General features: G+C 50.5%; 1 protein-coding gene across 3 annotated transcripts in view; it reads left to right on the top strand.

Moving 5' to 3' along the window:
- The window catches only part of COL5A3 (collagen type V alpha 3 chain), a 39948-nt gene extending 15019 nt beyond the window's left edge, over nucleotides 1–24929 (top strand). For 2 of the 3 annotated variants that reach the window (XM_066272693.1, XM_066272684.1), the window contains exons 25-67: nucleotides 1406–1459; nucleotides 1561–1605; nucleotides 1746–1799; nucleotides 3460–3504; nucleotides 3606–3659; nucleotides 3805–3912; nucleotides 4346–4399; nucleotides 7256–7309; nucleotides 8555–8599; nucleotides 8804–8857; nucleotides 8979–9023; nucleotides 9384–9437; nucleotides 9535–9588; nucleotides 9675–9728; nucleotides 9862–9969; nucleotides 10138–10227; nucleotides 10496–10549; nucleotides 11407–11514; nucleotides 11616–11723; nucleotides 11806–11859; nucleotides 12378–12431; nucleotides 12884–12991; nucleotides 13066–13119; nucleotides 13319–13372; nucleotides 13483–13536; nucleotides 13672–13725; nucleotides 14252–14359; nucleotides 15061–15114; nucleotides 15432–15485; nucleotides 16144–16197; nucleotides 16509–16562; nucleotides 16755–16862; nucleotides 17024–17077; nucleotides 17927–17980; nucleotides 18144–18251; nucleotides 18481–18534; nucleotides 18617–18652; nucleotides 19076–19129; nucleotides 19699–19915; nucleotides 19995–20107; nucleotides 21594–21662; nucleotides 23634–23873; nucleotides 23973–24929. In XM_066272693.1, the coding sequence (XP_066128790.1) occupies nucleotides 1406–1459; nucleotides 1561–1605; nucleotides 1746–1799; nucleotides 3460–3504; nucleotides 3606–3659; nucleotides 3805–3912; nucleotides 4346–4399; nucleotides 7256–7309; nucleotides 8555–8599; nucleotides 8804–8857; nucleotides 8979–9023; nucleotides 9384–9437; nucleotides 9535–9588; nucleotides 9675–9728; nucleotides 9862–9969; nucleotides 10138–10227; nucleotides 10496–10549; nucleotides 11407–11514; nucleotides 11616–11723; nucleotides 11806–11859; nucleotides 12378–12431; nucleotides 12884–12991; nucleotides 13066–13119; nucleotides 13319–13372; nucleotides 13483–13536; nucleotides 13672–13725; nucleotides 14252–14359; nucleotides 15061–15114; nucleotides 15432–15485; nucleotides 16144–16197; nucleotides 16509–16562; nucleotides 16755–16862; nucleotides 17024–17077; nucleotides 17927–17980; nucleotides 18144–18251; nucleotides 18481–18534; nucleotides 18617–18652; nucleotides 19076–19129; nucleotides 19699–19915; nucleotides 19995–20107; nucleotides 21594–21662; nucleotides 23634–23873; nucleotides 23973–24119 (3252 nt within the window). In that variant the 3' untranslated portion in view covers nucleotides 24120–24929. Of the gene's footprint in view, nucleotides 1–1405; nucleotides 1460–1560; nucleotides 1606–1745; nucleotides 1800–3459; nucleotides 3505–3605; nucleotides 3660–3804; nucleotides 3913–4345; nucleotides 4400–7255; nucleotides 7310–8554; nucleotides 8600–8803; nucleotides 8858–8978; nucleotides 9024–9383; nucleotides 9438–9534; nucleotides 9589–9674; nucleotides 9729–9861; nucleotides 9970–10137; nucleotides 10228–10495; nucleotides 10550–11406; nucleotides 11515–11615; nucleotides 11724–11805; nucleotides 11860–12377; nucleotides 12432–12883; nucleotides 12992–13065; nucleotides 13120–13318; nucleotides 13373–13482; nucleotides 13537–13671; nucleotides 13726–14251; nucleotides 14360–15060; nucleotides 15115–15431; nucleotides 15486–16143; nucleotides 16198–16508; nucleotides 16563–16754; nucleotides 16863–17023; nucleotides 17078–17926; nucleotides 17981–18143; nucleotides 18252–18480; nucleotides 18535–18616; nucleotides 18653–19075; nucleotides 19130–19698; nucleotides 19916–19994; nucleotides 20108–20617; nucleotides 20828–21593; nucleotides 21663–23633; nucleotides 23874–23972 lie in introns of those variants that run through there. The other variant, XM_066272702.1, reaches the window with a different exon arrangement.
- The last annotated feature ends 351 nt before the right edge of the window (nucleotides 24930–25280 follow it).

Here is a 25280-nt window from a genome sequence, read left to right as displayed (position 1 = left end):
AAAGTGTCATTGTTGAGTAAGGGTAGGTTGTGAGAAATTGAAAGCCACCAAAGTTAGATCACATGAGGGGATATTGTCAAGATACAGGGGAACCCTCAGAAGCCAGTCATAGAAAATCTTACCAAGACTCATGGGTCAAGAAAGCCCTTTCCCTGGGATCCTATGGTGTCAGCTTTGTTCCTCTGCACATGTTTCTGCCTCCCCCAGACAGACAGGCTTCTTTCTATGTGTATATTAGTGTGTTCTCACCCCACCTTCGTTTCTTTCTTTCTTTTTCTTTTTTTGGTGACAGAGAGAAAGACAGAGAGAGGGACAGACAGACAGGAAGGGAGAGAGATGAGAAGCATCAGTTCTTCACTGTGGCTCCTTAGTTGTTCAGTGATTCTTTCTCATATGCTCATATGTGCCTTGATCAGGGTAAAGGGGCTACAGCAGAGCGAGGGACCTCTTGCTCAAGCCAGCGACCTTAGGCTTCAACCAACGACCTTTGGGCTCAAGCCAGTGACCTTTGGGCTCAAGCCAGTGACCTTTGGGCACAAGCCAGCGACCATGAGGTCATGTCTATGATCCCACACACAAGCCAGCAACACTGCACTCTTGCTGGTGAGCCCGTGCTCAAGCTGGATGAGGCTGCGTTCAAGCTGGCGACATTGGAGTTTTGAACTTGGGTCCTCTGCATCCCAGTCCAGTGCTCTATCCACTGCACCACCACCTAGTCAGATCCACCTTCATTTCTACATGATCTTGAGCTGCTCTGTTACCATTTCAGTCCACAGCTCCTCATGAAGTTATAGTTTTTTAAAAATATTTTTTATTGATTGATTTTAGAGAGAGAAAGAGAAAGAAGCACTGACTTGTTGTTCCACTTATTAATGCATTTATTGGTTGACTCTTTGTATGTGACCTCACTGGGGATCAAACCCACGACCTTGGTGTATGGGGTGATGCTCTAACCAACTGAGCTACCCAGCTGGGGCTATAGTTTCTTTACCCTAATCCAGCTGATCCCAGTTTCTATTGGGTGAATTTCAAGAGAGAATCTGATTGGCTTAGCTGGACCAAGTTGCCTGCCTCTTTTTGCAAGACATAGGGGCCCATCCTTCTTCAGATGAAACTGTGTGAAGTACTTCTAAAGAAAAGGGTGTGGCTAGGGATCTTCCACCTCAACATGTCTCTCACACTGTTTTTCCATCCCTTGTCTTAACCCTACCAGAGGTAGAGGATGTCTGCGGCTCAGAGAGGGGAGGGGGCTCAGTCAGGGTCACACAGGAAGTTAGAATTCCTGGTCCCTGGACTCTATTCATTCTGGAACCTTGATGTAGCTGCATGTGTGAGTAGGGCTGTTCCTGGTGGAATCCCTGGCTCTGGGATGTTCTGTTTCCTCCTACCATTCATTATCTTTCAGGGTCCCCCTGGCCACCCAGGAATTGCAGGCCTCACAGGATCTGATGGCCCTCCGGTAAGAATTAGATGCTGGAAGAAGGAGGAAGAGGAAAGGAGAGGCTTGGGAATTTGGGTGGTAAATGTAGGTCTCTGACAACTTAGAATATTTCCCCCCAGGGTCACCCAGGCCATGAGGGCCCCACGGGAGAGAAAGGGGCCCAGGTAAGTGATCTGGAGAGAGGCTGGGTGGGGTTGAGGGTTGGTATCCAGGGCCAGCAGTCAGGCTAATGAGGAGAGAGACGAGGACACTGAGAACATGGAGAGGGCAAGAACAGGATGGCGCTAATTTTATCTCATCTCAGGGTCCACCAGGGTCGGCGGGCTCTAGGGGATATCCTGGACCTCGGGGCGTCAAGGTAGGTGACACTTGGAGCTTGCAGGTAGGGGTGATTTGTCAGCCTTGGCTTCAGGAAGCCTGCTCCAACAGAAACACCTGTGTGTGTGACGAGAAGAATCCGTTTGCCAGGCAAAGTCTAGTAGGAGTGGGGTTTGGGTCTGAGTGGCAATGTATGGAAGTGTGTGTGTTACTTTGGAGCTGAACAGCTGAGGGACAGTATTACAATGTAGTGTCAGCTTGTAGTTGAGAACAGTTAAGTCCATTTGAGGCTGAACCTATTTCACTGTAAGCACATATGCCATGTCCAAGTCCAGATCAGCACATTGTAGTCAAGCAGAAGGTTAAAAAAATTTTCCCCCACTGATTTGAGAGAGAGAGAGAGAAGAAGAAGAAGGGGGAGGAAGGAAAAGGAGAGAGAGAGAGAGAGAGAGAGAAGTATCAACTCGTTCCACTCAGTTCCATTTAGTTGTACACTTATTGGTTGCTTCTCTTATGTGCCCTGACTTGGGAATCAAATCCGTGACCTTGACACACTGAGACGATGTTCTATCCATTGAGTCACCCATCCAGGGCCAAACAGAGGGTTGTTTTAAAACTTAATCCCAGAGTCACGTGACCATAAGCATAACAATGTGGGGACAGGCTGAGAGCCACATCGTGACTAAATAGAGGCACGCTATTGCCCAAGGGCAGAGACATGGGGATACAGGTCTCTATTTGGTAGCTCAGTCCAGTTACATTGTAGACAAGTACAGGTACATACCTGTGGTCTAAGAACAGAGTTTGGTGGTAGCCAAGAGTCAGCTCTCTACATTTTTGCATTGGAGGAAGTTTAGTTACACTATAACCAGGGGGGAGGCCAGAGTCCAGTGGGTGGCCAAATGCAGAGTCACACTGTAGTCAGGCATAGTTATATTTAGTTGAAACCTTTGTTATAGCTAAGTCTAGTTACCTTGCAGCCAGGACCAGAGAAGCGCTCTTGCCAAGCTCAGTTACATCACGGTCCACCGAATTGCTGTCCTCAAAACACATAGTAGGCTGTATCCAAGTGCAATTTTATTGTAGTCACTAAGCTCAGTTACACTGTGTCTCCTCCCTGTGGCTCGAGGCAGTCACACTATCGTCAGAACACACAGTTAGATGGCATTCTAGTGTCACTTCATTGGAGTTTCTGAGCTCAGTGACACTGTAGCCAAGTGGAGCTTTCCTTGGGGCCAAAGCTGAGCGGCATCTGGGCTGCACTGAGCAATCTGGCTGCAGGCAAGCATAGACTTGCTTTGTTGCCAGGCACAGAGTCACATTGTAGCCAGTACAATGGGGAACATTCCTTTGCCTTCAGAGTGAGGCTGGGGCCTGGAATGTTCATCCTCCTTCTCCTGCCAGAAGGAAATGTGGACACAGTGTCCCTGGTAGATGGGAATTATTTACTGGGAAATTTGGCCTTCCCTGAACATCCCCATGCAGATGACCTTGGGAGGCTGCCAGGAAGAACAGATGGGAGGGAGGCATTTTTGCACACACTAGTGGGCTTTGGAAAAGAGTATTTCCTCTGTGGTTGCCCTGACCCTGCTCCAGTCCACTATTCTCTTGGGACTGTCCTGGCTGTTTTGGGGCAGTGGCCTGAGTTTGGGGCCCTTCTTAAGCAGGGGAGGGACCTGAGAGCTTCTTTGTTTTTTTAGGGTACCTCTGGCAACCGGGGCCTTCAGGGGGAGAAAGGCGAGAAGGTGAGAGGAAGAGGATTCTTGGGGGGCCCTAATAATGGGGCTCTGCTCATGTCCCTTCCCTGAAAGCCTGACCTCTGACTTCTGTAATCTCTCCTATTCAGGGAGAGGATGGCTTCCCAGGCTTCAAGGGTGATGGGGGGCTTAAAGGCGATTGGGTAAGGTGATCCCCAGATAAGGGGTCTTGTGGATTTGGGGGACTTGGGGAAGACAGGGAGGGGGTGAGTTGGGGCTAAGACAGGGGGCTGAAAAGAGCAAGAGTGACAAAGGGACTGATATCAGGGCATCTCCTTTCTATTCCAGGGCCCCCCCGGGCCCCCAGGTTCCCGAGGAGAGGATGGTCCTGAAGGGCTGAAAGGGCAGGAGGGGCTGCCTGGTGAGGAGGGGCCCCCAGGCTCGGCTGGGGAAAAGGTGAATGGACCTCGCTTACCCTCCCCAGTCTACCCTCCGGCTTCCCATCCTGTGGCCACGCTGTTTCCTGGCCTTTTGCCTTCTGCCCTCTGCCCTTTTCTCTCCAATTCAGGAGGCTGCTACCCTCCTCATCATCTCCCTTAAGTCCTCAGCTTAGCATTACAGAGCAATTCCATGCACATTGTCTGATTTTTATTCCCATAACCACCACATGCAATGGGCATTTTAATCCCCATTTTATAGATAAGGAAACTGAGATTTGGAATGGTTAAATGAGCTGCCCAAGGCCCTTACCAGGCAGGAGCCAAGACCTGAAATCCTGCTTGCCTGAGTCTCACGCTGCTGCTCCCTCTACCATGCCTTGGCCACCCTGTCCTACTCCTCTGGTCTCCAGGTTGCAACTTCTGACTTTCTTTCCGTAATTTCTCTGCAGGGCAAACTTGGGGTGCCAGGTCTCCCAGGTTACCCAGGACGTCCAGGCTCTAAGGTAAGAAGCTAGGGGGCTGAAGATGGGCAAGGCAAGTTTCAGAGACTGGTTAACATCTGGGGTCTGGAGGGTGAGCTATCTACCACATGGGTCACTGATAAACAGCATAAGATAAGAGTTTTGGACTGACCTGTGGTAGTGCAGTGGATAGAGCTTCGACCTGGAACGCTGAGGTCGCTGGTTCAAAACCCTGGGCTTGCCTGGTCAAGGCACATATGGGAGTTGATGCTTTCTGCTCCTGCCTTCTCTCTCTCTCTCTTTCTCTCTCTCTCTCTCTCTCTCTCTCTCTCTCTCTCTCCTCTCTAAAATGAATAAATAAATAAAGTTAAAAAAAAAAAGATATGAGTTTTGGCAACAGATTGACTTAGGCCCAAATACCCACCCATTAGGCACTATATAACTTTGGGCAAGTCACCCCTTACTTGCTAAGGGACCCTGAGCAAGTCTCTTGAGCCCATTTTTTCAGTTGTCCCATGGAGATACCAGTAATATCTATTTTATCCACTTGATTATAATAATGATGATTTTTATGATGTTAAAATTGTAGGACCTTTCTTATTTGGTGTGATTGAAATTGGTTCAAACAAATTCAGTAAGGAAGAGAATCATAAAAAATGCATATCTTACATATCTTGAATTAGTAATAAGTTACAATAAAGTGTACTTATATAAAAAGGTACATTGCTTGCCAGTGTTTTGATGGATGAGGCTACTGATGAGAGATGTCTTCTTGCCAAAACTACACCCATATTACATCACTAATGATTTACAGTTTTTTGTTTCTCTAAAGTGGAGCAGAAGCTGAAAGACCTACTGGGAAGAAATCTTAGTGCAGAATTCATCCAGAGTTCTATGCTTCCTCCTCTCAGCCTGGCACAGTTATCCTGAGCATGCCTAATTTGATAGCGGTTGCTTTTTAGTGATTTCCTTCCCTTTATATGGAGTCTTTCCCCCACTTAACTTAGACTTGATAGACATCTTTCTTTTCCTTTATACATTGCATCAGTTTTTATAAACTTTCATGAAGTCACATGGGTCCAATAGCAAAGGCAGCTGATATAATTGGGTTTGGGAATAAACTCAAGGCACCATAGCTAAGAATAGAACTCAGTCTGTGGGAGAAGTTCATGGAAGTTAGAGCAAAGCCACTGGACCAGGACCAGTTGGTGTGTCCTGGGCACCAAGCACTGCATCATGGGAGGCACGGTGTGTCTGTTAGGTTGAGATCCGTGTCTTGTTTATCTCAGGCTGCTAGAACAGGAATACCTTAGACTGGGCAGTTTAAACAACAAGAAATTTATTTCTCACAATTCTGGAGGGTGCCAGTCTGAGATCAGATTCTGGTGAAGGCTCTTTCTTGTTTGTAGAGGTCATCTTTCTGTATCCTCACATGGTGAGGGTAGGGAGAGAGAGAGAGAGAGATCTAATCTCCTCTTATTTTAAGTGCAATGATCCCATTCATGAGGGCTCCACTGATATGAATTAATTATCTCCCAAAGGCTTCAGCTCCAAATACCATTGCACTGGGTGTTAGAGCTTCAGCATGTGAATTTTGAAGGGGGAACTATTCAGTTCAGAGGAGATAGCAATAATCATGAATAACAACGACAGCCAACATCTTTTGAGTACTTACTATGTGCCAAGGATTGTGTAAAACACTTTCTGCACTTTATCCTTATTTGAGCCTCATCAAAACCTTGTGACAGAGATATTGCTTACTACAAACAAGGATACTGATTCTCAGAGGGGTTAAGCTGCCATTTTTCCAAGACCACACAGTGATGGATCTTGGATTCAAAACAGTGAGGGGTGGGAGGGGCTATCAGATCCCACGATGTCTTTCTCCAGGTGGAGGGAGGATGCTTTCAAGGTAGGCAGGACAGGATGGCCTGGAGTGGGTCAGTTAACAGACATCGAGGAAGCTCCCATTACATGCCAGGCAGTGGGGAATAAGACCAGAGCACTATATCCTAATGGGGGAAAACAGATAGTGAATAAGTAAGCAAGTAAATGAGGCTGTTTCTTTCTTTCTTTTTTGTTTTATTAAGTGAGAGGTGGGGAGGCAGAGACAGACTCCCACATGGCATGCGCCTCGACTGGGATCCACCCGGCAAGCCCCTATCAGGCAATGCTCTGCCCGGCTGGGCCGCAGCTACATTGCTCAGCAACCAAGCTATTTTAGCACCTGAGGCTGAGGCCATGGAGCCAACCTCAGTGTCCAGGGCCAACTTTTCTCAAACCATTGGAGCCATGGCTGTGGGAGAGAAAGAGAGATAGAAGGGGTGGGGTGGAGAAGCAGATGGTCTCTTCCTGTGTGCTCTCACTGGGGATCAAACCCAGGACTTCCACACTGGTTTGATGCTGTACCACTGACCAGCCAAGGCCAATAAGGTCATTTCAATACCAATATTATGGGGAAAACACAATAGGACAATGTGATAGACAGAGGGTGACTCAGAGGATGTTGTGGTCAGGGAGGTGGCAGAAAGCCAGGTGTCTGAATGAACTCTCAGTGATGAGGAGTAGCTAGCTCTGTATGGCCTGAGAGGAGGAGAGCATCTGAGGCAATGGGAGCAGCCAGTGCAAAGGCCTCAGGGCAGCAGATTGTTGGTGTCCTCTGAGTAATATTCAGGAGGCCAGTGTGGCTGGAGTGGAGTGAGGAAGGGGAGAGAGTGAGGGGAGAAGAGGACAGAGGGCTGCTCTGGAGGAGGCTGGGGCTGGAGGCACCAAAGAAGCTTCTGGAATCAGTGGCCTAGAAAGGCCTGAAAGGATGGGTAGTTGAATGGGGTGAGGAGCCTATGTTGGCCACCACCCACACTCTCCCCCTGTTTCTTCTCTCCGATTCTCTCTACACAGGGATCTAGTGGCCTTGCTGGTCCTGTGGGACCATTAGGAGAGAAAGGGAGGCGGGTAAGTTGTGATGGAAGGTGGGGGGAAGGGAAGGCTTACCTGGGGCACATTGTGGCTGTGCATGATGGTGAGTGGGCCCCTGGGTGTTTGTGTCGATGCCTGCAAGCACTTGTGTACACACTTCTTCCCACGTGCAATGCAAGGCACATGTATTGCCCCCAGCATTATGACCCCGCCTGGCATTATGGCACATGTACCTATGTGTACAGGTGTGCATGTGTGTCACATGTGTCTCAGTGCAGATTAGAGGGTGTCTGTGTGCTGCAGCCTGTGAGCTTGTGATGGTGAATGGGGCATGAGGCTGCATATAAATTGTGCGACTATGGACATAAATGTGTCTGAGGGGCATGTACATGTGTGTGAAAAGATGTGATACTCACATGCATGTGTATGTCTGTGTACGCTGAGTGATGGTGTATACGTGTGTGCACTACTGTGCTCTGTGTGCACTGTTGCCGTGTCAACTGATCATGAGTCTGCATGTACATGAGGGCATGTATGTGCTATGTTTATCAGGACTGCATCCTCACATAAATCCATGCAGGGATGAGTTTGGTGTGCACATGTGTTCAAGGAACACATTGCATTACGAGCTCCACATGGAGCTCACTCAGTGCATGTCATGATGGCCTGCTGTCATATGTGTGTACTGTGCAGCTATGATAAACAGGTGTCCACGTCTGCAAACCTGCTTGCATGTGTGGAACCTCTAGACCAGGGATAGTCAACCTTTTTATACCTACCGCCCACTTTTGTATCTCCGTTAGTAGTAAAATTTTCTAACCGTCCACTGGTTCCACAGTAACGGTGATTTATAAAGTGGGGAAGTAACTTTACTTTATAAAATTTATAAAGCAGAGTTACAGCAAGTTAAAGTATATAATAATTACTTACCAAGTACTTTATGTCGAATTTTTGCTAAGTTTGGCAGAATAAATTTTTATAAAACAACTTACTATAGTTAAATCTATCTTTTTATTTATACTTTGGTTGCTCTGCTACTGCTCACCATGAAAGCTGGAACGCCCCCTAGTGGGCGGTAGGGACCAGGTTGACTACCACTGCTTTAGATGCAAGCATACATGTCTGTGATTTGCCTGGTTGTGTGTATATGTGTGTGCATGTGAATAAAAGGCTTGTGAATGAATGGGCAGACCTTTCTAGGTCTGTGATGAGGTGCTTTGTGTGTTTGTTATTGTTTGTACCATAACTCTGTTATTTCCCCTCATCTGATCTATTTTCCAGGGGAAGGCAGGGCAGCCAGGTCTGGAAGGAGAGCGGGGACCACCAGTAAGAAAATGGGGAGCTTCCCCACCCACAGGGTTCTGGGGGGCAGCATCGAAGGAGGGGGGAGCAAGGAAAAAGATTTGGGTTATGTCAGTGTCCCTGGTGGGACAAGAGGGAGAGTCAGGGGGGAGGGGACCCAGAGGACTTGATCTCATCTCCTCGACTCCCCCACCCTCTCAGTTTAATCTTTGTTTCTTTTCTATTCAGGGCTCCCGTGGAGAGAGGGGGCAACCAGGTGCCACAGGACAACCAGGCCCCAAGGTATGGGGTGGGTGGGTGATCAGGCCCCCCAGGCAGGCGCTCTGCCCAAGCTCAGCAAGTCCCTCTGGTCCTTCCTAGTTGAGTTTGTTCTGTGACCTGAATCTCATTCACTCTATCCTAGGGTGATGTAGGCCAGGATGGGGCCCCTGGGATCCCTGGAGAAAAGGTGAGTGTGTGTGTGTTTCTGGGTAGGAGGCAAATCCAGGAGGGAGGGAGACGTTATAATGCAGTTTAAAGAGCACAGCTTCTGAAGTCAAAGCCATGAGTTCAAATCCTACCTCAGGCACTTACCTCCTGTGTGACCTTGGGCAAGTCATTTAACCTCTCTGGTTCTCAGTTTCCCCCCCACCAGATGGAAATAACCATAGTCTCCATCCCAAGGGCTGCAGGGGTGATTGAAATGACTTCTGTATTGGGCACTGTACTTAACAAGCAGAAGATGCTCAATATGTGCTAGCTCTTGTCATTATGTGGGGTGTGGGCGCCAGGCAGGAGGGATGAATAACGACTTCTGGTTGCATTTCAGGGCCTCCCAGGCCTACAAGGGCCCCCTGGATTCTCTGGGCCAAAAGGTCCCCCTGTGAGTGAGCTCACCCCAATTGGGGGGGTGGGAGGGGAGCTGGGGAGTGAAGAGGCTCCTTATTTGTGCCTTGACTCTCTCCCGCCTTGACCTTCAGGGCCCCCAGGGGAAAGATGGGCAACCTGGGCATCCTGGACAGAGAGGAGAATTGGTGAGTGACCCCTTGACCTCTAACCCCATTTGGCTCTTTATTTCCCGCCCTCCTGTGTGACACCTCTTTTTTATTTTCCTCTCCAGGGCTTTCAAGGTCAAACAGGCCCACCTGGTCCAGCTGGTGTCGTGGGTCCTCAGGTTAGAGTGGAATCTACAGTTCCCCCAGTTTTATACCAATTGGGGGATATTTGTAGGGGAAGTGGATCTCAGATTGACCTCCCACCCCAGACCACCTCCATTCAAAGTGAGCCTTGTTCCCCTTCCTCTCCAGGGAAAGACAGGAGAAGCAGGACCGCTAGGTGAGAGGGGGTCCCCAGGCCCTCCTGGACCTCCAGGTGAACAAGGTCTTCCAGGACTGGAAGGCAGAGAGGGGACCAAGGTGAGACCCTGCCTTGGGACATCTCGGCGGAGTGGCCTCAAAGTCCTTCAATGAGCCTGTGCTTCCTGAAGGCTCAGAATTAGCCCCTTAAGGGAGGGTCCCAGACTCACAGATGAGGGAGAGACCACCCTGCCTGGGACCTGACCTTCCTCCTCTGCACTCCTTCAGGGGGACCTGGGGCCTCTCGGACCCCATGGGAAGGAAGGACCACCTGGACCTAGGGGTGTCCCCGGCCCCCAAGGAGCCCCAGGCAACCCGGTGAGTATCCTTTGGAGCCTTCTTGTATGTACCTGGCTGGGCTGTGAAGCAGAAAAGAAAATGGGGGGCTCAGAGCAGGGACATAGTGACTATATTCTGGGTGGGGCCAACCGTGAAAGTAAAGGAATAACAAGGAATGACCTGGAGGAGACCAACTCTTGAACTTTAGTGCCTGGAAGGTGGTGGGAGCTGCGAGCTCCCCAAAGTGAAGACTGGACCTGGGGACACTTGTTGGGGTTTCGTGACTGTGAATCATCTCCTCTTTCAGGGACCTACTGGTTTGAAGGGTGACAAGGGCCCCCCAGGCCCCATTGGGGCCAATGTAAGTAGAAAGTACAACCCTATTTGCGTGTGTGGGGGGGTGAGTACAGTGGAGGGATCTTGGGGTGTCTGGGGAGCTGAGCATTGTCATTATTAAGCCCATTATTTTGAGAGTCAAACAGGCCTGTGTCACATCCAACTCTGTCACTCACTGGCTGGGCACTCATGTCACTCTGTGAGCCTCGGTTTCCTCATCTGTAACAAAGCCTATCTCATAACTGATCATATAACTTGATGAGATGATCTGTCTGAGACATGCTTACTTGTGTCCCAGACAAAAACATATAAAACCTCCTTTTGTCTGGGGGTTATGTTGTAGTTGGGGAGGTGGGAGGTCAGCACTGATGTATGTCCCCAAACAAAGTGCTGTAGAGAGGGGAGCAGGGGACAAGCAGTTGAAATAGGCTGGTCAGGAGAGGCCTCTTGAGAAGGTGGCATTTGAGTTGAGATCTGAGGAGGTAAGGAAGGAACTGGGTAGATGTCTGTGGGAGCAGCATTGCAGGCAGAGGGACAACATGTGCAAAGGCTCTGAGGCTGGGCCATGCCTGGCTCACTGGAGGAAACAGCAAGGAGATCATGTGGCTGGAGGGGAGTGAGTGAGGGTGAAAGTAGGAGGACGTGAGGGCAGGGAGGGAGGACTTTTTATTTTGTTTGTTTTGAGTGAGGAGGGAGCCCTGAGGGCTAGTTAGAGAAAGCACTTGCCCTGGCTTGTTCACCGAGCCCTCAAATGCTGTTTGGGGAACTGATTGGATACCTGTTGGTGATCACCTAAAGTCAGGGCCTGGCCGCTTGAAAACCCTCCAGAAATGAGAACTACTACTATTGCTATTCTTTTTTACCCATCACCCCTGTTTTTAGGGCTCCCCTGGGGAACGTGGTCCTATAGGCCCAGCAGGAGGCATTGGGCTTCCTGGCCAAAGTGGAGGCCAAGGTCCTGTTGGCCCTGCAGGCGAGAAGGGGTCCCCGGTAGGTGCTCTTCCTACACCATTCCACATACCAGACCCTCCACTAGCAGAACCCCACTCCTGCCCTAGCCTCTGATGTCCCTTCTTCTACTCTCTGACCAGGGTGAACGCGGCTCCCCTGGCCCCACTGGCCAAGATGGGATCCGAGGGCCCCTGGGGCCTCCGGGCCCCCCTGGAGCTGTCGGGACTTCTGGCGAGGAAGGGGACAAGGTGAGAGCTCATGGAGAGGGAGAAACTGGTGAAGGCCGAGGGTGGGGGGGCGGAGCCCTCTCTCACCCTGTTTCCTCTGCAGGGGGAAGTGGGCACGCCTGGTCACAAGGGGAGCAAAGGCAGCAAGGGTGATGCGGTAAGGGGGGCCTCTCTGGGGGACGGTGGGTCCTCAGGGAGGGCAGAGGGATGTGGAGGACGGGCAGGTGAGGGAAAGCTCGCAGAGATTCCTGCCTTCCTGAGCCCAATCTTGACACCTGCAAGTAACAGAAGCCATTCAAACTGCCTGAAATAAAGGGGCCAACATAGTCGCTGCCCCCGCCCCCCAGGATGCGGAGGTGCTAAGGCAGCTGCTGTCTTCTCCCTTTTACTTGGTGGTGTATCGTTGTCTCAGGCTGCGACTCTGCATGGCTCTGAGCTTCCCTTCAGGACTGCAGTCACAGCTCCCAGCATCTGTCCCTGGGTGCTGATGGGCAAGCTTAGGACAGATGTCTACGCCTGATCTTATCAGTTGTAGGTTAGGAAGACAGGGTTGGGGTGTGGGTGCAGCTGCAGCTTCCTGATTGTGGCAGTGGGCAGGGGACAGTGATTGACAGCTCTATGCCACCCCCTAATCTTGAACTTGAGGGGTTTGAAAAACTCTGTTTCCTCCTTCAGGGCCCACCTGGACCAACAGGGATACGGGGTCCTGTGGGATACCCAGGTTCCCCGGTAGGTGCTCTCAGCTTTATGACCATCTCCTCGAACCCTTCTGGGATGGGACAGTGTCCTATACCTGGACTCAGGCCCAGACTCACTTCCAATCCTAATCTGCTCCTCCATGCTGACACCCAGTATGAATGGATCCCAGAATCTGTCTCAATCCAAATCTCAAACCCAACCCTAAATCCCATCTCAACCCCATCTGAACCTTGTTCATGACCTTGATCTTAATCTGAACCTGACTCAGCACCCAATCTCATCTCAAACTTTGACTCAACCTTTGACTTCTTTCCCAAACTCTGGCCTTTAACCAACACCCCCAACTCTAAACCCACCCCTGACCCACTCCAAACTTTACCTCAGCCCTGGCTCCAACCATCAACCTCAATCCTAACTTTGACCCTGAGCCTATTTCCATCCATTGATCTGGACCCTAACTTCGCCTGGCCCTCTCCTCCCAGGGAGCAGATGGGGCTCAGGGACGCCGAGGACCCCCAGGCCTCTTTGGGCAAAAAGGAGATGATGGAGTGAGAGGCTTCATGGGGGTGATTGGTCCTCCTGGCCCACAGGTGGGTGTCTGAGTTTGGGGGTACAGCCTCTGTTCCTCCATCCTATGCCCCAATCTTGTTTCTTTGTTCCACAGGGACTGCCAGGCCCTCCTGGAGAAAAAGGAGAAGTTGGAGATGTGGGGTCCATGGTACGGACAATGGGGAGAAGATGGGGGGGGGAGGAGTAGTGGGGCAAGGCTGACCATTAGATCAGTGTGGGGTGCTATCACAAGACACATTGTCATTTCAGAATATTGCAGGTCACAAGCATCAAGGGTGCTGTTTGTGGGTACTGAAGTCCTTTGGGGGGCCATGGGGTCACTTGATGTTATTCTGACTGTTCCACAGGGTCCCCATGGAGCTCCAGGTCCTCGGGGTCCCCCTGGCCCTAGTGGATCAGAGGTGAGGACTCTGGGGTTGGGGGAAAGGCCTCAGAGGTGGGGACATATATTTCTCAAGAATGAGAGGTTGGCATCCCACAGTCCCACCTCTCTCCTTTGCTGTCTCTTCAGGGCCCTCCAGGGCTGCCTGGAGGAGTTGGTCAACTGGGCGCTGTGGGTGAGAAGGTGAGAGAGAGAGGACAACAACCTGCACAGGGTGGTGGAGGCACAACCAGTCTCAATTGGGGGTGGCTGTTCTGGGGAACCTCTCCTTGTCTGCCAGGACCAAACCTCTCCCTGCTCTCACTTTGCCTCCTGCAGGGTGAGCCAGGGGAGGCTGGGGACCCAGGACTCCCAGGAGCCCCCGGCATCCCTGTGAGTGACTGTGTCCTGTGCCCGTATACCCATCTCAGGGAACCCCTGGCCTCTGGGCATCTTAGGCTACCTGGATCAATGGACAGTCCTAAGTCACCCACTGACCCAGAATCTTTGGGTGTCCTGGGTTATCTTGATGACAGAACCTTAGAAGGTGTCAGTGCTACATACAGTTCTCCAGGTTGTGCACTACACAAGAGTGTGGGACTGGAGGGGTAGATGGGAGCTCAGATCTAACATGATCCCTGCCTTGGGGATGAGCTGCCCACAGGGGCTCCTTTTCTGATTCACTTAAGGGTGGCACATGGGTTAGGCCAAACTTGCTCATGACCCCTAGGCAACTAGACCATCTTGATAACTGATTCTTATAAGTCCAAGATCCCTTTGACTCCTTACCCTTGGGGAGTTTAGACTACTCTGATCCCTGATCCTAGGAAAGTCCCAGACCACCCAGATTTCTAAGTCCGGGTATGCTAACCTTGACCCCTGGAGAGTCCAGGCACTTCTGACTTCCATTTCTGCAAAGGGGCCCAAAGGAGAAGTTGGTGAAAAAGGGGACACAGGCCCATCTGGGGCTGCAGGACCCCCAGGCAAGAAGGGCCCCCCTGGGGAGGATGGAGCCAAAGGGAACATGGTAAGTCCTGGAGGAAGTGAAGGCAGAGATATGGGAGAGGCACTCATTCTAGTCCAGCCTGCTTCCAACTTCCAGTCAATTGTCCTGTCCTCCATTGTGCTGATTCTACGAGCAACCCAGAACATGGTTAAATGAGTGAATGATGGGATGAGCAATCAGTCAACATGAAAATATGGTGGTTATATGTCATTGTGTGTGTGTGGGGGGGTGAAACTTGCTTCCACAAGGAATCATTCTAATGTTGGGAAGGACAAGGTTGAGATTGGCACTGATGTGGGTTTGCCATCAGGCAGAGGCTGAGACCCTCCTGCCATAGCCATGGGGCTCAGTTGGGGGTTGCAGGGCAATGAGGAGCTTCAGGTCTATGGGAACACCATTTGGATCTCACTACCTCAACACCTGCTGCTTCCCTCTGGATCAGTTCTGTCTGTGAGTCCTGAGCAGGGAGGCTTCTGGGAGGACCACATGAGACAATGCATGTAAAGCTCTCAGCTGAGCACCTGCATACATTAAACATTAGAATGTTCTCTCTACCAGGGTGGAAATTTTGTGTCTTATTCACCATGGTTCCTCAACAACCAGAACTGCCTGGGTATCATTTATCTGTCGAATGAATGAATGAACGAATGAATGAGTGAATGAACAAACAAACGAACGTGCAATAATTTCAAGATGTGATTATTAATCATTTTGTGTTTCAGGGCCCCACAGGGCTCCCAGGAGATCTAGGACCCCCTGGAGACCCTGGAGTTTCGGTGGGTTTGAGCCCTCCTTCCCCCACCAAGCCCATATCATATTCCCTATTTCTCACCCCCACAGGTTCTCGCTCATCCCCACAGAACCTACTTATCCCTGCAGGCCCCCACTCACACCCATAGCCCTCCCACACTACAGTTCCCCACTCACACTCACAGGTCCTCCTTCACCTCATAGACCTGGTATCCTGCTCTCCTCACCCCCATAGGCCTAGGCAAGGTCGCTAGAACAAATAACCTTCATTAGCCTCCAAACCTCAGCCCCAAACTCTCATGTGCCCCCATGACCCCTCCCAACTCTTCCCCTACCCCTGCAGGGTCTAGACGGTTTCTCAGGGGAGAAAGGAGACCCTGGTGATGTCGGAGGACCGGTGAGTGAAGAAGCAGAGAATGTGGTGCTGGGAGGGGGTTGGGTCTGATGAGGAGGTGAATTGGAGTTGCCAACGGAGTGGGTTAAGGAGGTACCCAGGGCCCCTGTAGGTATGCCTGCTTTGCTGCCGTGGACCAGCGTAGCAGTAATTGTCCAGGTACTGAGTGAGAATGGTGTGGAATGAAGAAATAAACTCAGAGAGAAAAAGGATGGGATCCGGAGGTCTCTGCAATGCCTTTAGCTTGCAAGAGCAAAAGCAAAGCCCCTTTGCTTTATTATATAGTGCAGAACTGTATGCAAATAAGGAAGTCTCTGATACAAAGTCACACATCTGAGGCATAAATGGGATTCCTCATAAGAGTGCACCCTCCCTCCCCACCATGCAACAGTCAAGGGTGTGGGGAAGATCTTAGTCTTAGAAGAGTGTAAAGAAGAGCTTAGTCTTAAACTAAGCCTTAGGCTATAAGGACTTTGTCAGTTTACAGCCTGTCTCCCACACTTTGCTTCTCTGGGGCCTGACCATGAATGTGAGAAGCTTGAGGGAGCAGGGAGGAGATGATTGGTGTTGAGTGAAGGTTTGTGTCAAAGGAATCCTGAAACATAGTCAAGGTCAACCAACATTAGTGAATTCTATCCTGGCGCTGTTATAATCTCCACAGGGTCCACCGGGTGCTTCTGGGGAACCCGGCCCCCCCGGGCCTCCGGGCAAGAGGGTGAGTGATGACCTGCCCTCCTGTCCTGGCTCCAACCTTGACCCACTCACCCTGACAGGCCACCACTTACCCCCACAGGCCCCTGATGGGTCCCTTCTCATCCTCATAGGTCCCTCCTCACTCCACAGGTCCCTCCACACCCTCAGGCCCCCACTCACCCCCACAAGGTCCCACTCACCCCCCACAAGGTCCCACTCACCCCTTCAGGCCCCACTCACCCCCTCAGGCCCCACTTATGCCTACTAGGCCCTCACTCATTCATACAACATCCAGTTATTCCCAAAGGGCCCCCTCTAACTGTTTCTTCTCAGGGTCTTTCTGGCCGCATGGGTCGAGAAGGCAGAGAAGGGGAGAAAGGTGCTAAGGTAAGTGCCCTTTGCCCAGGGGGGGTCCCTGCCCTGACTCCTCAGCCAATAGCTGGCCATTAGAATGGAGAGGAGCCCTGTGACCTCACATGTGCCCCCATTTCCTCCCCTTTCCTGAAGCTTCTTGATTAGAGGGTCAGGCAGGTGTGCCCTGACTCTCTCTGTCCTCTCCCTTGTCCCTGTACATTTTAGGGAGAGCCAGGTCCTGACGGGCTTGTAGGGAGGACTGGCCCTGTGGGGGCTCAAGGGCCCCCTGGGCGTGTTGGGCCTGAGGGTCTTCGAGGGATCCCTGGCCCTCTGGTGAGTGGGGCTGGAAGAGGAATGGGCTAGGGGGGGATGTAGAATCACACTTTATAATTTCGCACTGCAATTGTGGCGGGGGGGCTGACCCTGAGAGGGGGAGGGGCATGTACACTGGATTCTGGCAGGGTGCAATCCCCCCATGTTCTGTTTCATCCCAGGGTGAACCAGGCCTCCTAGGACCTCCTGGACAGATGGGCCCTCCTGGCCCCCTGGTGAGAAACTTCTTTGTCCCTGAGGCTCTGGCACTAAGAACTACACTTGGTAGCCAGTGACCATCTAGGGACCACGGGTGCTGATGGTCAGGCTGACCTCCCCACTGACTATCTGAAGGTCTACCCTGACCAAGTATACTGTCTATTCTGAACACTTATCTTGGTGGTCTGTACTGGCCCTCCATCTTGATAGTCTAACTGACCATCTTATGATCTATACTATACCAGGGGTAGTCAACCTTTTTATACCTACCGCCCACTTTTGTATCTCTATTAGTAGTAAAATTTTCTAACTGCCCACCAGTTCCGCAGTAATAGTGATTTATAAAGTAGGGAAGTAACTTTACTTTATAAAATTTATAAAGCAGAGTTACAGCAAGTTAAAGCATATAATAATAATTACTTACCAAGTACTTTATGTCGGATTTTCGCTAAGTTTCGCAGAATAAATCTTTATAAAACAACTTACTATAGTTAAATCTATCTTTTTATTTATACTTTGGTTGCTCTGCTACAGCCCACCATGAAAGCTGGAACGTCCCCTAGTGGGCGGTAGGGACCAGGTTGACTACCAGTGATATATACTGACCACCACACATCTTCACCACTGGTCATTCATATCAGCCATCCTCCAGCTAACCCCTTCATTATCCCTTGTCATTCCTCCTCTCTCCTGACCATCCATCCCTGCATGGGTCGAAAAGAGAGAGAAAGAAGAGAATGATCATGTCCCTGGTAAATCCCCTCTGAAATTGATAAAGTTCCCCATTTGACCACTCCTCAATTACCCACATGGACCGTGAAATTTTATGTTTGAGTCTCACTAATGGACTCTTCCTCTTCTTCCAGGGCCCCCCTGGCCTCCCAGGGCTGAAGGGAGATGCTGGCCTCAAGGGGGAAAAAGTAAGGATACCTCCTTCTATTATTTCTCTCCATTTCCTCCTTGGCCAGAGGGTTGGGAGATTGGGGTCTCCTCTGCTCCCAAATGCATTACCCCAGGGCTCGAGGGGAAAAATCTCCCAGCACCTCCCCTACTTTCCCCACACATGCCTCTCTTCTCTTCCAGGGCCACATTGGATTAATTGGCCTCATTGGCCCCCCTGGGGAGGCCGGTGAGAAAGGTGACCAGGGGTTTCCAGGCGTGCAGGGCCCTGCTGGCCCCAAGGGAGAACCTGTGAGTGTGTGTCCTGCCCCAAGTAGGATGAACGTGTTCAAAGGAGGGCCTGTTTGTGGACTCTGGGGGCTAGGGGAGCCTGGGTCTGGAATACTAGGGATTGTGTCTGGGGAAAATGAGGGCTCTATTGGGACTTGAAGGCTGGAAGCTGTGTCTAGAGGGGACTGGAGGCTTTTCTGGACCATAGAGATGAACTCTGTCAATGATGACCTTGATGGCCTTTCTCCAGGGTCCCCGTGGTCCCAGTGGCTCCATGGGCCACCCTGGGCCCCCAGGTGTGGCGGTGAGTATGAGGGTGTCTATGAGGTGGGGGTCACCATGGTGAGTCAGCTAGGACTCTACCTCTGTCTGTTTCTACCCTATAGGGCCCCCTGGGACAGAAGGGCTCAAAGGGCTCACCAGTGAGTATTCTCTGTTTCCTTGGGCTTCCACATTTAAGCTCCCCACCCACCATCTTCTGTACCAGAACCTTCCATGCCTTTGCATTCACTCATTTATTTAGTCACTCAATCATGCATTCAACAAATATTTATTCAACACCTACCATTGTATTTCATCAAATCTAAGATGCCATCAGTTGTAAGATGCACCATTATTTTATAAACTACTATGAAGGAAAATTCTGACAAGTAGACTATGACTTGACAAGGACATTAAAATGCTGATTTCAGAGTTAAAATATGGAAAGAAAATGTGTGCTTTATGCTTGGTGCTGAAAATTGCATGTCCCTCCCCCAGGGCTCTGGGTGTGTGTGCATGTGGGCATGTGTTGGCAGGAAGGGGTCTCCACAGAGAGTTCATCCCCAAGTGATTTCTCCTTACAGGGATCCCTTGGCCCTCGTGGAGACACTGGACCCCCAGGGCCTCCAGGGCCCCCGGTAAGTTCCCCAGGGACTTGGGTTAGAATGTCTCCAGTGGGTCCCCTAGTGCTCAGAACCAAGTGGGGTGCATGCCAGATGTTCAGGGGATGCAGGTGTCTTGAAAGCTCAAGAGGGATCTGGGCTGTGTGAGGGGAGATCAGGGTGACATCCATGGGGTGCCAACCGGGTCTTCTCTGCACTCTGTCTTCCCCACCCTGTCTCTTCCTCCCTGTCTCTCTCTCCACTTCTCTGTCTCTCCTGGCCTTTCTCTGTCTTTGTCTCAAATACTTGTTCAACTATTTTGTTTTCTCTTCTCCTACTCTCTTTCTGCTTTTTTTTTTTTTTTGCCTAACCTTGTGGTTCTTTCTGTTTTATTCTCTGTACTTCTTTCTCTGCCTGTCTCTGAGTCTCTGTCACTCTCCTTCCTGTGTGTGTCTCTATCTCCATCTCCCCGTTCCTGTCCGTTTTCCTATCTGTATCTCTCCCTCACCGTTCTTATCTCTTCCATTCCCGTCTCTCTACCATTTCTGCTCTCCTCTCTGTCTCTTCCTCCCTGGTCTCCGCTCTATATCCCCACCTCTGCTCAGGGTCCCCGCGCAGAGCTGCACGGGTTGCGCCGGCGCCGACGCTCTGTCCCAGGCCCGGGGCTGCTGGAGGCCCCGGAGGGCGGCCTGGAGGAAGTACTAGCCTCTCTAACGTCGCTGAGCTTGGAGCTGGAGCAGCTGCGGCGCCCTCCCGGCACTGTCCAGCGCCCGGGTCTTGTGTGCGGCGAACTACAACGCAACTATCCGCACCTGCCAGACGGTAAGGTCCTGCCCCTCCCCCGGGGGGCGGGGAGACGTCGGCCCCGCCCCCTCACCCGCCCCACCTGGCTCTGCGGCAGGGGAATACTGGATTGACCCTAACCAGGGCTGCGCGCGAGACGCTCTCAGGGTTTTCTGCAACTTCACGGCAGGAGGAGAGACCTGCCTCTACCCCGACAAAAAGTTTGAGACTGTGAGTGCTCTGGGGGGAGTTGGTGGGAGGAGGCACGTGGCTCCGGATACCATCCTATCCTCCCCCTCCCGCCCCCAACAGCACCAGGCTTTGTCTGGGAATTTATCCTTCCTTTAACCAACATTTATTGAGCATCTAGTGTATGCCAAGTGCTGGAGCTACAGCAGAGAATAAAAAAATCTCTGCTTTTATGGCGCTTACCTTCTATGAGGAAGATGGGCAAGAAAAGCTAGTTAAGAAATCACGAATGGTTCAAAAAAAAAAAAGAAAAAGAAATCACGAATGGTAGTGAACCTTTAAGTAGTGCTTACAAGAAAGTGCAGGGCTGTTTCTAACCACTTAGGTACATTAACCTTACTGAGCCCTAATCAGCAGATATGTTGGTTGTGTCATCCCCAGACAGGGAAACTGAGGCACAGAGAGGTGATGAGATTATCTATGGTAGTCTGGCTCCAGGATCCCAGCCCTTAACCACCCAGCTACCCCCTCTCCTGACCTGCTGTCTTATAGGCACAATGGGCTCCCTGTCCTCCAGGCTGCAGGCTGAGAGGTGAGATCACCTGGCCCCCCAGAAATCCTGAGGGGAGCCCTGAACCCAACAGCCTTGCACACCAAGAACCAGGCTTAGCCCTGGAAGGCAGTGGGCAAGCAGCACCAGCTCTGGACCACCTAGATTGGAATCCGGGCCTGTCACCTCAGTGTTTTAATCTGTAAAATGGGGTTCAAGCAAGTTATCTGCCCCAGAGGGTGGTCGTTCAATCTCAGTACCAGTGCACATAGCAGGAAATACAATTAAACATTGACTATGTGCTAATATCTCCACTCCAGGTAAAACACAGCAGCACAGGGCCTGCAAAAATGCATAATGCTGTTCCTCTGCTGGTGTATTATTATTTTTTGATTGCTCAGAGCCCTGGTTTAGTGGGCATTTGAACCCCCTATGTATGAGGGGCTGGACTTGATCTCTAAACAGTTGCTGACATCTGAGGCCCATCTTTCACCAGCTCACCTTCCCCCTGCTCAGGAAGAAGTGGGGAGTGGAGTAAGGAAATTTGTAAGCTGAAAAAATCTGATCCCTTAGATTTTGGGCAAGTCATTTACTTAGGAGGTGAGCCAGGAGGCACCAGGAGCGGGGAGGGGTATGAGAGGGATTGAGCGAGGCAGCTAATATTGTTAAAATGTCATCCCTGAGCACCCAAGGTTCAGTTCCACTGAGGGCTTTGGGGGACAGTGTGGAGTAAGCACCTGGAAGTTGTCCCACCTGGACAGAGAGGAAGCTGGGATGTTTTCTACCAACCTTGTCAGTCATCAGCTGAGGGCTGTCTCAGAGGGCAGGCCCAGGGAGCTTGTACATCAGCCAAGTTCACACCCATGGCCAGACAACAGCCCCTGAGTCCCGGATCTTTCCAACCTGCAGCCTTCACTGATGGGAGGTAACTGCAGAAAGGGCATGTTGGGCACCTGCTACTGACCCTCCCTTCCCCAGGTGAAACTGGCCTCCTGGTCCAGGGAGAAGCCGGGAAGCTGGTATAGCACATTCCGTCGAGGGAAGAAGGTGAGTGGCCCAAAGCTGAAGTGGCAGATGGTATGAAAAGTTGTAGGAACCAGTGTGGGGAGTTGGAAGGGGATCTGAGGGATGAGAGGAACAGGACAGACTTACCTGTGCCTATCTGGTGACCTGCAGGCTGGGAAAGGGGTGAGCAGGTCAGCATCAGGTGTGTGATGGGGAAGCCTTGGGCTTGGTGGAGATTCAGAGGCAGTGCTGGAAGGACCTGAGAGCTTCCTGGTAGAAGTCACAGGCCTCAGCTGAGGCCTAAAGACTGAGTTGCCTTAGCAAGTTCAGGAGGACAAGAAAAAGTGTTGCAGACAGAGGGAACAGCATGTGCTAAGGCCCAGAGTCAAGAAGGGGTCTGGTGAATTTAAAGAAGAAAAAGTCACTTGGTCTGCTTTAGAGAGTATGAGTAGAATGTGGTTACAGAAGAGGCTGGGGAAGTAGATGAAGGTTAGGCCCATCTCCCCAGAAAGACCTGTGGGCAGTAGGGAGCCATGGGATGTGTTTAAGTGAGAGAGGGGCCTACATCAAATAAAAAATGCTTCTGAGGCTGGTGGTGGTGGTTGTAAGACTGAAGGCTGGACTACCAGTAAGGGACAGATGTGTTGATTCAGGAGAGTGAGGAGGGGGTCCAGACTGGAGCTGGTGCTTTGGGGATAGAGAGAAAGGCATGACTTGGAACAGTTATTAAAGAGGGCAGGTTAATAGGACCTAGTAATGATGAGATGGAGGGGAGGGAGAGGACAGGTGTGATGCTGAAGCTCTGGGCATGGGAACTAGTGTCTGGTGAGATTTTGAGATATGTAAATGAGATCAGGTGTAAGGGGCGGGGAATCCTGGGTTCAGCTTGGGATTCACTTGTGTAAAGTATGCTAAGCAGTGGGCACATAGCAGCAAATTAAACATGGTTTTTGACTTTAGGAAGTTGATATTCTCCTGGGAATATAACCAGGAAAACAGACCAAGGAAACAAATAAAGCTATAATATAATGTAAGGGGGTCTCTTGGTTTGGATCTCCCCCAAACAGACCCTGAGACATAGATTCAATTGCAAGTAGTCTATGTGGTAGGTGATTCCAGAAAATATCAATCGGGGAATATAGAGCTGACAGGAAAGAAGGAAGCCGAAGGATGCGTGACTGAATGCGTTGTCTCCACCAGTAATATGCTCATAATATGCTTTATTTTTTATTTTCTTTTAGTTAAAGAGAGGGCGGGGGTAACAGATAAGAACAGACAGACAGGAAGGGAGAGATACGAGAAACATCAACTCATAGTGGCAGCACCTTAGTTGTTCGTTGATTGCTTTCTCATATATTCCTTGGCCTGGGGGCTCCAGCCGAGCCAATGACCCTTTGCTCAAGCCAGCGTGACCCTGGGCTCAAGCCAGCGACCTTTGGGCTCAAGCCAGCGACCCCTTGCTCAAGCTGGTGAGCCTGTGCTCAAACTGGCAACCTCGGGGTTTCGAACCTAGTTTCTCAGCGTTCCAGGCTGATGCTCTATCCACTGTGCCACCACCTGGTTAAGCATAATAATATACTTTATTTAACTCAATATATTCAAAATATTGGCATATCAATATAAAGATATGGAGGCATTTTACATATTTTTCATCCAAGTTCTTCAGAGTCTGGTACACATATTACATTTGTAGGAAGGACATTGTAATCTGGAAATTCATTGAAAATTTTATTGAAAATGCTTGAGCTATACTTAGATTTCATAAAACCTATAGTTGGAAAAGTAGGTTCACATACACATACTCAATTGGTTCCAAAGCTAAGAGTTATGATTTAAATTAAATATTTGAATTAAAGAATTAAAATAAAAAGTGAAAATTAAACAAATACAGTTTTTTAAAAAAGATTCCTCTCTCTCATCAACCACCTTAAGTGCTCAGTACCACACATGCCTCAGGACTCACAAAGAGAACTTGGCCAATGAGGTCCCTCATCTGCTTTTTCCCACCCCCAGTTCTCCTATGTGGATGCTGATGGGTCCCCGGTGAATAGGGTACAGTTGACCTTCCTGAAGTTGCTGAGTGCCACAGCGCGCCAGAGCTTCACCTACTCCTGCCAGAACTCGGCTGCCTGGCTGGATGAAGCTGCTGGCGACCATGGCCGTTCCCTTCGCTTCCTCGGGACCAATGGAGAGGAGCTGTCCTTCAACCAGACAGCAGCAGCTGCCATCACTGTCCCCTATGATGGCTGCCGGGTAAGGAAGCGGGTCAGGGACTGACCAGAGCAGGGAGGGGAAACCTCAGCTGCCGCCCCACCCCGCCACAACTTACCATCTGTGTCTTTTTGTGGTCAGCTCCGGAAGGGACAGGCGAAGACCCTCTTGCAGTTCAGCTCTTCCCGAGTGGGGTTTCTGCCCCTGTGGGACGTGGCAGCCACCGACTTTGGCCAGACAAACCAGAAGTTTGGGTTTGAACTGGGCCCTGTCTGCTTTAGCAGCTGAGAGTCTTGGGGGTGGGTGGGACCATAAGGGAGCCCCAGATGGGGCACATTTGGTGCTGAGGCTTTGAAGCCACCATATTTATCATCTCCTGAGACTGTGGAGCCAGGGGAAAGTCTGCTCATCATGGTCAATTTCCTTCTCCATTCCACGGAGCTGGGGACTGGACTTCCCTGGTGCATGTGTCTAGCCTCCTCCCACCGCACCCCTGCTGGAATGACTGTAGTCTGGCTCTTTCTCCCTGCTAGGCCCTTTCAGCCCACAACTCCCCACCCTGGCCCCCCATGCAATGGACTTCTAACTCAGAGCTGGCGAATGTCCCTTCACACCTGCATCCCCCTCCTCAGTCAATGCCCCCAACACCCTTTGGTGCTACCCTTCCCAATAGTTAAGCACTGGATGTCTCCTGATCCTAGGCTAGGACCCCCTTCACTCATTCCTATTTTTAGGTGGGTTTGGAGTGAAGGAACTGAAGTCAAACTACAGAGGGAGGTAGGACTTTCCTGGACTGAGCTGTGTGTGCCTTTGGCTTGCCTCAGCCCAGCTCTGAATACTGGCCCACTCATATCCCCCTCATGCACCTCACTATGCCAGATGGTTTGGGGACCAAGATGCGGGGTAAATCAGGATCCTAATGGTGCTGCCTTATTTATACCTGGGTCTGTATTAAAAGGGAAAAATCCCCTCTGTTGTATATTTAATCTGCTTCCTCCTTACAGAAGACTGGGACATGATGGAAGAGATTCTAGCATGAGCCCCCCACCCCAGGGCATAATTGACTTCTCAAGTCTGAGAATAAACCAGTAAACTGTGTCCTGTCTGTGTCTTCATTTTGGTGTTGCTGTATCTTTCTTACCTGAGGTATTGCCACCACTTATCTTAATTGTGTCATTTGACGGAGGTGGATTGAGAGGGTGAGGGAACCCAATTATAATGGGACTCACTGGAGGTGATGGGCGGTTTATTAACTCAGGAAAAGTTGAAAATAACCAGATCTCTAAGAGAGTAGACCTTAACTGTTCTCACCACAAAAAGGAAATAATAATTATGTGATGTAATACTGGTGTTCGCAAGTCTTTTTGTAATACATAGTGGATCAAAATCAACACATTTTACATTTAGACATATCTTATAAGTTATATATATGTCAATTATATCTTAGTA

The sequence above is a fragment of the Saccopteryx bilineata genome, chromosome 1 (assembly GCF_036850765.1).
Source record: "Saccopteryx bilineata isolate mSacBil1 chromosome 1, mSacBil1_pri_phased_curated, whole genome shotgun sequence".
In the NCBI taxonomy this organism is placed as follows: Eukaryota; Metazoa; Chordata; class Mammalia; order Chiroptera; family Emballonuridae; genus Saccopteryx; species Saccopteryx bilineata.
The sequence above is the reverse complement of the archived record's forward strand: the minus strand, read 5'-3'. Positions and strand labels throughout refer to the sequence as shown.